The following is a 12,905-nucleotide window of genomic DNA, read 5'->3' as shown; positions in this document are numbered from 1 at the left end:
CCAGAAATCAAATCGATCAATTTCATCTGGAAAAATACATAAATCTAAGCGTAACGGACACTGAGCTACATTTAAAGTCATTTCCAATCGACCGTCTTCAACTTACAAAAACAAACAAACATCTTGTTCACAGTTTTAACTGTTTTTTCGAGGCGCCACCTACCTGCTGCTGAGGGTACTGCATCCCTCCCATCCCCATCTGCCCTCTGCCCGGCATGCCCATCGGGTATCTGTGTGGGGAGGGGGAGCCGTAGGGCTGGCCGGGGTACGGCGCCCCCTGCTGCTGGGAGTACGGGTTGTTGCTCATGCCGTAGAGCTGAGAGCGCTTCATCGTCATCGGGTCCATAGGCGGCACCTGAAGGAGACAAACGATTGGACGATGAGTTAATCTGTCAGTGATGCAGGTACACAGTCTGATTTTTAGCTACGCAGTACATTTTATTAAACACTGACATCTCAACAATTATCAGATTGGATTGCCATGAAATTTGGTACAAACATTCATGGTCCCCAAAGGATGAATCCTGCTGAGTTTGATGATCCTTTGACTTTTCCTCTAGCACCGCCATGCGGTTAACATTTGTGTTTTGAGTGAAATGTCTCAACAGCTATTGGATGGATTTGAGGCTGCAACTGTAATTAATCTGTCAATTATTTTCTTGATTAAGTGTTTTGTCTATAAAATATCATTTTCTGACATTTTATGGACCAAACAACAAACCAATTAATCAAGAAAATGAATGAGATGAATCTATGATGAAAATAATCTTTAGTTGCAGCCCAAATAAATTTTTAAATCATTTTATAAAGTTAAAAGTGACGTCTTCAGATGTCTTGTTTTGTCCGACCAACAGTCCAAAACCCAAAGATATTCAGTTTACTGTCATGTATGCCAAAGAAAAGCATCCTAACATTTGAGAAGCTGAAACCAGCAAATTTTTTTGGCATTTTTGTTTTAAGGGTATGACTATACTGGTCATGGGTTTCATACACTTTCTGTAATAAAACATCTAAAAGCAAAAGTCTTACCAGATGGGGGACCCTGGGACAAAATCTTATGAAATGGGGGTCTGTGGTCTATTTGTGTCAGTTTAGGGGTTCTTGATGTGAAGAAGTATGAGAACCACTGATCTAATAACCGCTTAGTAGTTTTTTAAGCAAAAACGCCAAACATTTGCTGGTTTCAGCTTCCCAAATGGGAGGATTTTATGGTTTTCTTTGTCTTTTGTGATGGTAAACCAAATGTCTTTGGGTTTTGGACTGTTGGTCGGACAAAACACAACATTTGAAGACATCAACTTGGGCTGTGGGAAACTGTAACGGCCATTTTTCCACTATTTTATGAAAAAAAACAACTCAGCTATGATGAATTGAAAATACCCTGCACATTAATCGATAATGAAAATAGCGGTTAATTGCAGCCCTGGAGGACAGTAAACACATCACAACCTAATGTACCATCAGGTGGTTCTCAGGGGGCTTCACTGAGCCAAAAAATGACAGCCGAGACTAAACTCTCCTGTCAGAGAGGATTCAGCTGAAGCAGCACTTAGACAAAATATGAGCAATCCAAAAGCCTATGAGGCCACTTCAAACTGGAGTCAACAGTCATGCCTGGGCACGCTTTAATATTCACACACACACAGTGTATTTGACACACTGACATAATAGTAGGTGTGAAGTGACTCCGTGAGAACAGATGTTTTCTCTGCTGCTCAGACGGCTGTGGCTAAAAATAGAAACCTTTTATGAATTTCACACACACACAAAAAAAATCCAGACATTTAAGCTCCTTCTTTAATCTTTGCTGTGAGTGTGGATGACACATTTCCATCAGTCAGCTGAGGAGAGTAAATAAAAATAAGAACAAGTCAAGCAGGTCGGGAGCTCTGCCAAGTCCACACAGCTGGCTGCTGTCAGAAAGGACGGTCAGCTGTGAAAGACCTGATCAATAATCCAGATGTAAACAGAGGGGGGGCTCAGCTGACAGCGATGCTCAGTGTGAGAAATGACTGAATCTCAGATAAGTCATAAAACTCTGCTCTATTAGTAAGAGATTAAAGCTCTATTACCTTTAATAAATCGATAATCAATCCGCACAAAGAGAATTTTCCTTACAACTGTGATGTTTTGGTGGAGAAGTTTTGAAATTTAACTGAACTTAAACTTAGCTGAAATTTAATTGTATACTTAGATAAAGAAAATGTGAAATCTACAGATTTTGATAATCTAATAATGGTTTTAGTTATTTTTTAAGCAAAAATACCAAACATTTGCCATTTCCAGCTTCTCATATGTGAAGATTTCATGGTTTTCTTCGTCTTTCATGATGATAAATCGAATGTCTTTGGGTTTTGGACTGTCGTTCAGACAAAACACACCATACCAGACATCGACTTGTGCAGTGGGAAATTATTAAGTCCATTTTTCACTGTTTTCTGACATTTTTACAGACAAAACGACCCCTCAATTAATCAAAAATGCCTGATCTTTCTTCTATTGAATGCCTTGTTCTAAAATGTAAACCTCCATGCTCCATGACGGTGCTTCTCATCTACCGGCCCCCCCCAAAACCAAACATCCTTCCTCCCTGAGATACATGACCTCCTCACCTCAATCTGTTCCATGACAACCAACATTGACATTGTTGTTGATATGAACATACATGTTGACAACCCCTCCTGTAATGTTGCAGTGGAGTTCCTGAGTCTGATTGAGTGTCTTGGCTTGAAGCAGCATGTTGATGCCCCTGCTCTCACCAGGGGGTACACCTGACCCGGTCATCACTGATTCCACCCACATCAATAACCTACAGGTCTATGACCTGGGTATGTCCGACCAATTAATGGATTTGACATTCCTGTCATCCCCTACTAAACCTAAGTGTCAAATGCCTTTTCAGAACTGGAAAAAGTTTTTCACAGCCAAGGTCAACAACATCAGCTCTCTGATGTCCGGCTCTTCCTCTGCCTCCTCCTGTCATCGACCCTTTGTCTGGGTAGCTCGCCGCCTCTACTCCATTTTACTGGCATCAGGCAGAGCCACACTGAGGAAATCCTCAGGAAGTATTTGTGCCCTGGACCCCGTTCCCACAGCTCTGCTCAAATCATACATCCCCATTCTCAGACCCTGATCACCCAAACTGTCAACCTCTCCCTTTAAATTGATAGTGCTCCGTCATCCGTCCCCTCCTCAAGAAACCTACCCTGGACCCAGAAGTTCTCCAACCTCCCTTTCCTGCCCAAGGTGTTAGAGAAGATGGTTGCTTTTGAACTTCAGGACCATCTTAAAAACAACAACAACCTATTTGAAATTTTTCAGTCAGGTTTTCATTCAGCACTGAAACAGCTCTGCTCAGGGTTGTGAATGACCCTCTGATGGCAGGGGATGAAGGGTCCTCTTAGAGCGCCTCCACACCACCACTGGACTGTCAGACTCTGCACCTAAGTGGTTTCAGTCCAACCTTTCCCTCCCTGTCACCTGTGGTGTTCCGCATGGATCAGTTCTCGGCCCCCTCTACATGCTCCCCTTTGGATGTATCATCAGCAAAGATGGGATGTCTTTCAATGATATGCTGATGATACCCAGCTTTACATCAAAACTGCCCCAAGCCCTTCTGCAGCCATGTCAGGCCTCAGCACCTGTCTTAAGGAGATATAGACTGGATGTGCACAAATTTCCTCCATTTAAACAGCAGCAAAACTGAAGCTCTTATTATTGGCACTCCACACCAGATTCAGTTATCCCCCATACTAATTAGTTAATTTTGTTAATTTAGTTTCAGTCAATGACAAAACAAGAAGATAAAAAAATTATTACAAAATCTATGGACACTTTTTTCAACAAATAAAAACAAGACAAAATGCTAAGGACAGATGAGCTGGGAAGATATCAGACATATGGATAAATTTCACATTTGATGTCAAGGAAAACGAGATCCTTTGTAAACCGTGCGGAGTGACAATCACCAGTAAAAGCAAAGCTAACTTTTTTCCCCCTATTCAACTTCACAGATACAGAAGACCTCCGATGACAAGGATGGGCCACTAAGTGCAAATAATGCTAGAGCATCCCAGCAGAATATTTCCACAGTTCTTCTATGTGCTCCTAAGTACAAAAGTGCTTCTAAAGAACAACATACCAAGGAGGAGGGCATAGTAACACGGATTGGGTGCACAGGCTTACTGGTCTCAATGAATGAAGATGAGGAATTTGTTCTAATGATGGAGACAATAGAGTATATCTAATTATTCAGGGAGAGCAGGCTTAATGCTCACTGGTGTTATTTTGTTATTGTCTGAGATGGTCTTTTGCGAAAAAGCAAGGTCATATTCTTGTTTCTTTTATATGAGACTTGGTTTTATTTGTAGTTGATTTTCAGATAAATAGAGACATGTTTCATATCACAAAAGTTAAAACTGTTTTTCTGTATTGCATGTTCGAACCTTAATACCATTCCATAATAACAGGTAAATAGATGTTCCCTCCAGGACTCTATAATGCATTTGTGAAGCAATCTCTTTAAATCACTGACTTCACATAAATATGGACAACGCGTCTCCACTTCCTACCACTATGCAAAAGTGACGCCAAAATATCGTTTCAGGAGCTGGCATCTTGCTTATGTGAGACAGCAGAGTCGAGCCGTGGGATGGCGGCCCGCGGGACACGTCTCACCACCTGACGGAGGTTTGAGAGCGGCTATCACAGCTGTCAATCATGACATCACACCCCCCTTTTATATCGTCAGATAACTAATTAAAAACGAACTTATCAGAAATATGAGCACTTGGACAAACATCAGCATGTTAAGAACTACCTAAAATGATAGAAACTATTTTTGGGAAAAACTTATTTGATGTGTACTTTAATTTTTTAGTTTGGCTCATGTCCCATCCGCTAACATGAAGAGGGCGGGATTTATGACCTATACTGCAGCCAGCCACCAGGGGGCGATGGAGACGTTTTGGCTTCGCTTTTGGGGAGCTGTCATGATGTCCATATTCATATACAGTTGATGTATATAAAGAAAATTAATTGGAAATTCTAGAGATACATTTAAATAACCCAATACACTTATACTTTAACTAAACCTGTTAGATTTTAGTCGACGAAATCTAAATCTACTGTAGATTTATTCAACTAAAACTATACAAACTAAAATTCAGATGACTAATATATGACTAAAACTAAATCAAAATTTGCTGTCAAAACTAACACTGCCTCATAACTCATCTCACCTTTGACAGCCAGGACATCCCCCCTTTTGTCCTCAGTCATTAATCTGGGTGTGAGGTTTGACCCTCAGCTGATGTTTGATGACCATATAAAGACATCTATGCAAAACCTCTTTCTACCATCTCAAAAACATCTCATAACTCTGCCCCTCTCTAACTTTGTCAGATGCAGAGAAACTTGTCTATGTCTTTATCTCCTCAAGAGTGGACTACTGCAATGCGCTCTTCACATGGATCCCTGGCAGGAGCATCCAGAAGCTCTAGTATATTCAGAGCAGCGCTGCCAGGATCCTGATGGGAGAACACATAACCCCAGTTCTGTTTTCATTGCATTGGCTCCCAGTCTCCTTCAGGATTGACTACAAAGTCCTGCTACTCACATTCAAATCCATCAACGGACAGGCGCCTCCCTACCTACAGGAACTGATCATACCAAAAACCTCCATCTGCACCCTCAGATCTGCCATCAGCTTGCTCTTCCAAGCCCCCAGTACTAAGCCCCGCACCATGGGGGATCAAGCCTTCTGTTCTGCTGCACCATGCTTGAGGAACAGCCTTCCTAACCATCTGAGGGCAGCACAGACCCTAGTCTCTTTTAAAAAAGGCCTAAAAACCTTTCTATTCAGGAAGGTTTTTTCATTTTAACTCTTATTGCTATTTTCTTTATGTTGTGTGTTCTATGTTATTAATACTGTAGCACTTTGAGTTTCAATATGAATGAATGAATGAATTGAAATGAAATGAAACATCTTGCAGATTAATCGATAATGAAAATCATCGTTAGGGATTCACTTCTCAGTAAAACAGATGCTTAGTACTGTGACTGGTGGCTTGTAATGTCAATCAATACACGACAGGCACAAACTGGATCTATAATTGCCTCTGAATCTTGCCAGGTGTTTTTAACAGATCTGTTGTAAGTGTTTGAAAAAGCGTCTTGCATTCTTGTTTATTACGGTAACTCAGACTAACGGTTTAACAGAAATTAAAAGGCATACACACTAAATATAACTCTTAAAACAACAGTCAGGTGTCCATATGAACAGTGAAAGAGGTTTTCCTCGCTGTAATCATTCCTCCTGTTCATACTGGATATTAAAAGATCCCCTTCAAATGAGCTTTCAATGTAAGTGATGGGGGACAAAATCCACAGTGTGTCCACACAGTCATTTTGTATAAAAATGCATTTAAAACTTTATTTGAAGTTTATATGAGGCTTCAGCAGTCTGAGTTAGTCATATCAAGTGGATATCTGCCACATTTACGGCGTTGTGGTTGTCTGCCAGAGGCTGTCATAAACTGACTTTTTATCCAGTTTTAAGCCACATTTTTATGATACGTCTTGATCTGAAGTTATCAGAGAAACATGCTAGGCAAACGTTAGCAGCAGCTTGGCTAGCAGCCCCGGCGGACGTCCTGTGTCCACCGAACAGCATCGGAGAAACACTGATATTTAAAGTGAAACTGCTTTATTCAGTGTTTTTACTGGTTTTAATCACCAAGTCCGTTTGTCTTAGAGAGGAGGTGACCTCTGCGAATAATTCGGCTCCCGGTAAAAACCTCTTGAACGATGAACACTGAGGGAATCCTAAGCTAAAAACAAGTTAATCAAACGTTAGCGGCAGCTTGGCTAGCAGCCCCTGCAGACGTCTTGTGTCCACCTTAACAGAGTCAAAGAAACACTGATTTTTAACATGGACTGCTTTATTCAGTGTTTTTACTGGTTTTAATCACCGGGTCCATACATTTTAGAAAGGAGGAGATCTCTGCAGATAATTAGGCTCCTGGTAAAAACATCCTGAACAATGAACACTAAAGGAAGCCTTGACGGGTGAAGCTGACTGCGATGACAGTAATGGTGGTTGTTTAACAATGAAGACAACTCCCATGATCCCACACTACTTCACAACGTCATTGTCTTTGGTTACTGTTTTGATTGAGAGACCCATAGCGGCAGAAATGACCTATTGTGCGTTTCAATACATTTTAGCACAGAAGGACTGTGGATTTTGTCCCCCATAACTTACATTGTTAGTGCATTATGGAGGGATCTACTAATGGTCAGTATGAACAGGAGGAATGATTACAGCAAGAAAAACCTGTTTCAATGTTCATTTGAGCTCCTGACTGTTGTTTTAAGACAGACTTGAAAATTTTTGAACCCCTCCTTTAAGGTTTTAAGGTTGTAAATATCCCAAATAACATTATCATGAAAGACTTGGAGTTTGATATGTTCACCTTCAGTCAGAGCAGATTTTTGTAGAAAAGCATTCAGAAATGTATAGGATTATTTCCATTATCTATTTATCAGTCAATGACTTTCTTCCATTAGATGTTTGGTCTATAAAACGTCAGAAAATGGTGAAAAATATTAATCACCGTTTCCCAAAGCCCATGATGCAACCAACAGTCAGCAACTCAAAGACATTCAGTTTACTGTAAGTGCATTATGAAGGGATCCTCTAATGGTCAGTATGAACAGGAGGAATGATTACAGCAAGAGAAACATGTTTCACTGTTCATTTGGGCACTTAACTATTGTTTTAAGACACTATTTATTAATGAGCAGTCGTGGTAATCTGTCTCTGAGATTGAGCAAGAATGACCGGTGACATGAGCCGTGCACCGAGGCTGAGGCCTCCAGCAGGCCCGGGCTGCAGCAGCTGGAGCATACTGAATATTGAGCTCCAGTGTTGTGCCGGCGGTAATGGGCACATGGCTAATCTGCATGTGTGAAGGTCAGGGCTCCTGTGTGGAGATGGGGACATAATGGGCTCCCTGCCAACTAAAGTTGCGGCCAGATCACAAGCTAAGAGGGCGAAGCAGGAACACACACCGCTGATATAACTTTAATTACCTCTCTGTGGTCCTCTATAAGCATCACAGAGAGAGAAACAACAGCTGTGGAAACAACTAGACACCTCAAATATACTTCAAAAAGAGATAATTAGCATATGCGAGGCGATTAGTGAATTCATGTCAGAGTTGAATGGAGCTGTCAAAACACGACAGGCGGCCGCAGCTAATTGTCAACTCCTGTCAAGATATCTCACTATTTTCTAACTTTATCTAACAATATGACAGTTAATTGTAATCACAGTGTATATCACGGTGCTTACAATAAAGCGTGTTGCCTTTCATATATACATACATACAGCCTCCTCGGGCCTGTGCGGCTCGGTTCACAACAGCTAAAATGCTAATATTAGCTTAGCCTAGCAAGCTACGCACGGAGTCACCTTGGACACAGAATCGAAACACTGACTTTACTACTTTACTGTTAATTAGTATGGCTGTAATTTATTGTAGATTATGCAACTTATTAATTAAAGTCGAGTCTTTATTTGCCAAATAGTAAATAAATGCCCAAATGTGTGTGTGTGGAGCTGTTTAAATGATCTGCAGTGGAAGCATAGCGGCTAACTGTGATATAACGTTAGCTCGCAGGTTAGCCGTAATAAAATGACTCTTTCTCGTTATTCAGATTCATTTATTAGCAGCCAACTACAACAGGCTGTAGTTTAATAACGTGTTATTCACCTGAGACCTGCCGCTGCCCTGCCCGTTGTTCCCCGGGCTCATAGCGGGGTGGTTTCTGTGTTGTCCTCCCCAGCCGTGAGCCGCCGAGCCGTACGGGGAGCCCGTGTCTTTAGCCGGACCGATGCTCGGCTGTTGCGGGGCAGAGGGATTATTATAATCTGGATATCCACCTCCGTAACCCCGCATCATCGGGCTCGGAGACGTTAATAGTTGATTTAAAGTCGGTGTAGCTCCCGACGGGTGCTGCTGCTGCTGCTGGAACCGCTGAAATCCTCCGTTGTTGCCGCCGCCATCTCCTCCACCTCCAGCCGGGGTGCTAGCAGCATTCATGCCCGCTTTGCTGCTGTTAGCAGCGGCCGGGCCCAGCAGGTTACTCCCCTGCCGTGACGGGCTCATCATGCCTCCATAGCCGCTGCTCCCGTAGCCAGGGCGGTAGTTCGGGTAGTGGTTGTACGGGCTGTTGTTGTTGTTGTTGTACCCTTCGTGGGAGTTTTGAACCTGATCCATGGTGCTGTGTACCGAGTGCGCCGCCGGTTTTACCCCAGTCCCTGCGCTTTGTTGTCCGCCATGTTGATCAAAGCAAGGCCCTCCTCTTCTTCCATTCCCATAATAATGATTAAACTCGGAGCTGGTCCCACATGGAGGAGGGTTGCTGTTGGTGGTGTTGGTGACTGATCCCAGGCTGGCATCCATCCGCTCCTCCTCCTCCTCCTCCTCCTCTTCCTCCTCTTTACTTTTATTCAGCTGGTGTTGGTGATGGCTGTTCCCCACCTGGAGGATGTTTTCTTCCCCTCCATGATGTTGTCTCTCTCTCTGGCCCTGCTGGAGGTTATTGTTGTTGTTGTTGTTTATGGTGTAGTTGTTGTTGTGGTGGTGGTGATGGTGCTGCTGCTGGATGAACTGGCCGAACAGCGGAGGTGTGTGGAGAGATGATGATGATGATGATGATGATGGAAGAGGAGGAGGAGGAGCACCTCCGCCGCCGCTGCTGCCGAGGTTTTTCACTTTATGCCCGCTGAGCATCCCTGTCTCCATGACGGTCACATTTGAGATGGACCCCGGACTTTTATCCCCGCTTCCCCTCCTTGTTTCACCCTCTGCAGCAGCTGTGTTTGGGCTTGGATCTCCTCCAGGATCTACATTATTCATGCTGATGGTGCAGCTCCAGCAGAAGCACCAGTGCTCCCAGTCTGGGGAAACATCAACGACTCCCTCTCACCGTCTGACACCAGGGCTGATGCCACTTGCGTGGCCATGCACAGGTGCACATGGCCCGGGCAGCTGCTCCCGGTCACCCCGGTGGATTTGGAGCACGCACGCACCGCGGAGCTCAGAGAAGTGGAGAAAAATGTGACATAAAAGTCCAACTTAATACTCAAGAGAATGCTTTTGCTGAAATCAGTTTAGTTTCTTTCCCTCTTTTACTATCTTGTCAGTGAGGTTGCTGGCAGAAAACTCACACACACACACACACACACACACACACACACACACACACACACACACACACACACACACACACACGTCCCATGACCTCCTAAATAATCCCCAAACATGTGCCAAACATGAACAAGATACAGTACCCCCATACGTACCATGTAGAATTCATACTAAGGCTGTAATAAAAGATTATTTTCATAAAAACGTTAGAAAACGTTCAACCAACAGTTTAAGGCCCAAATATATTATATTTACTCTCATAGATGACTGAGAAAACCAGTAAAAATTCATATTTGAGAAGTTGAAACTGGTTATTTATTTGTATTTTTAATTTGAAAATACTGATTGATTACCTTTGTTTTGATCGGTTACTCGACTAATCATTTCTGCTGTAATTGACAACCTCCATGAACCCATACACAGAATATTTACCCTCCATATGTACCGATATGTATCTACATACATACATGTTATTACACATATGTTGACATTACTATTACGCTATTAAATGCAAGTTGTTTTTCTTTACAGTATTCATTAGGAGGTTATTCAAAAATCATCAGAAGTGGAACATGTGTATGACCATAATACTATATCGTATCCTCATATATTAAATACAAATATAAAATTTACCACATATGTTATTCATCTTAATGACATGATTCATTGCTATAGATGAAACCCAGCAGAATATAAAGTATTCAGAGTCGAGGGAACATGGAACCCTCTTTCACCACTGACTGTATCAGCACAGACTAAAGTAAACGTTTTTTGTGCCCTCAAATACACATTAATTGACATAAATGTGATGTAAATGTTGCAGATTTAGACAAAAGGCAAATACCCATCAGAGGTTTCCTTCCTTTTTGGTTTGTGGCTCCTTAAAATGAAGCAATGTTTACTTGGTTGAACTCCTCATAACACATTAGGTGCTATGTGGATAACTCTTTCATCATAAGTATATACAGTATATACCTAATGGAGCTCATATTGACCCATATCATGCTCTGCCTACTGCGCTCCTCTTTTTACTGAGTCACTGGCTCCCTCCATCTTCCTTAAATTTCACAGCCTGATAAATGGACGGATAAATGGGACGTTTTACTGTTTCAACCTCATAAAACTCCATTAGAAGTATTAGAAGTCAGACCTACGCACACGTTTCCCCAGACTGCACTGAAAGGTCACTGCACACTTACTACCGGGTAACATGAGACACTGTAAGTCTCTATAGGACTATTATACGATGATGATATTTTCGCAGAGTGTAAAGACCTTAGTGCTTCAAACAAAGTGCTTGTTGAATTGTCTAACAGCGTATTTGAAAGTCAGATTCGAAACAAAGTAGTTCGTACAAAGTGTCGTCTGACCACGTCTAAAGGTGAAAGTGTTGTCACAAAGGGAGGCGAGACTTCAATCATACATAACAGTGAAAAAGCAAGAAGACATTCACAGTTTACATGAAAAGAGACAGAAGTAGTTGTGTTAAGAATGAACAAAGACAGCTTGAGAGTCACTGCCAAATTGGCTGTGATTGTCAGTTTCGAAAAGTTACTAAACTGTCAGACCTGATTCAGAGGCTGTCAGATGATCCGACAAGCACTTCGTTTGAAGCAAACTGTGGCCTTAATAGTGCCTGAAACCTTCTTACTAATGACCGTAATAAGGGGCGAAGGTCTGTGTGTGACGGTTTTTGTAACTAGGAATCAGTGGATGAGTTAGTAAACGTGGTGCGTTTTCCCGTTGGTTTGGTTTCTTTTTACACAGCGTAAAGTCAGATTTGTCTAGGGTGGGATTGAGAACATAAACACAGGAAGAAGGTCCTGAAGAAATTCGTCTGGCCAAAAACAATGTTCTTCGTTTCACTAGTCCAGGTCGGACCTCAATTAATTCTCTGGGTAGCTGCTAGCAACTGTCAAATTCATTCATTCACATCCCAGCATGCAAAGAACACCTGGCTACTGGAGCCGTTAAGCTCAAACTCGCAGAGTACGTCTAGTAGTTGGGTTGGATAAAAACTCCTTATTTATCTTATACTGGCCCTTTATGCAGCGCCTCAGTTCAGCCTCTGTCTGAAACAGGCTGTTTTAGCTCCTGTCTCTTTAAGGCCCTCCTCCTGATGAGCTCACTCTGTTCCGATTGGTCAGTTTCAGGAAGCTTTGTCTGGCTCTGTAGACCACATAAACAAACTATAGCAGCAGGATTTGACTCCTTTTTTTCCTTTATCAAAATGAAAACTTCTCAAATACATCCATATATGTTGGAGCTGAATCTGATCCAAAAAATGAGAGTTGACAATGTGAACAACACAAAGAAACACCTTAGCAACAACCTTAGCAACAGAGACGACAGAAGGGACAGCCATTTAAGTTAGTTTTTTAAGTAGAAAAAAATGCTGAAAACAAAGCGTCAAGAGCAGGTTGAAGCCCTGGCTTTTGACTTGCAGGCAGCATTTCTACATATGTTCACCTTAAGTTTTGGAACTTTGACCATTTTTAGCATCTGAACAGAAAACCATAAATCAGTATGCACAATACGAGGACCCTGAAACACGTTATTAATTACACCCAGTATGACATGTCAATCAACACTCACACCACAAAGTGACATTAACTCATCTGTGTGAAGAGGTCTGGAAGATTGGTGACAGAGACTAGTCGCAGGGCTAGTTGGTGAACTGCTGTAGCT

At 42.2% G+C, this 12,905-nt stretch overlaps 1 protein-coding gene across 1 annotated transcript in view; it reads right to left on the bottom strand.

Annotated features, from left to right (window-relative positions):
* The window catches only part of arid1b (AT rich interactive domain 1B (SWI1-like)), a 57,431-nt gene extending 44,823 nt beyond the window's left edge, over positions 1-12,608 (bottom strand). Inside the window, exons 1-2 of the mRNA XM_044376586.1 lie at positions 8,778-12,608; positions 164-355 (exon numbers count right to left, since the gene is read on the bottom strand). Coding sequence (XP_044232521.1) covers positions 164-355; positions 8,778-9,926 — 1,341 coding nt within the window. The 5' untranslated portion in view covers positions 9,927-12,608. The remainder of the gene's footprint in view (positions 1-163; positions 356-8,777) is intronic.
* Between the last annotated feature and the right edge of the window lie 297 nt (positions 12,609-12,905).

The sequence above is a fragment of the Thunnus albacares genome, chromosome 16 (assembly GCF_914725855.1).
Source record: "Thunnus albacares chromosome 16, fThuAlb1.1, whole genome shotgun sequence".
Classification (NCBI taxonomy): domain Eukaryota; kingdom Metazoa; phylum Chordata; class Actinopteri; order Scombriformes; family Scombridae; genus Thunnus; species Thunnus albacares.
Note: the sequence above shows the minus strand (reverse complement) of the source record. Positions and strands in the feature narration are given on the sequence as shown.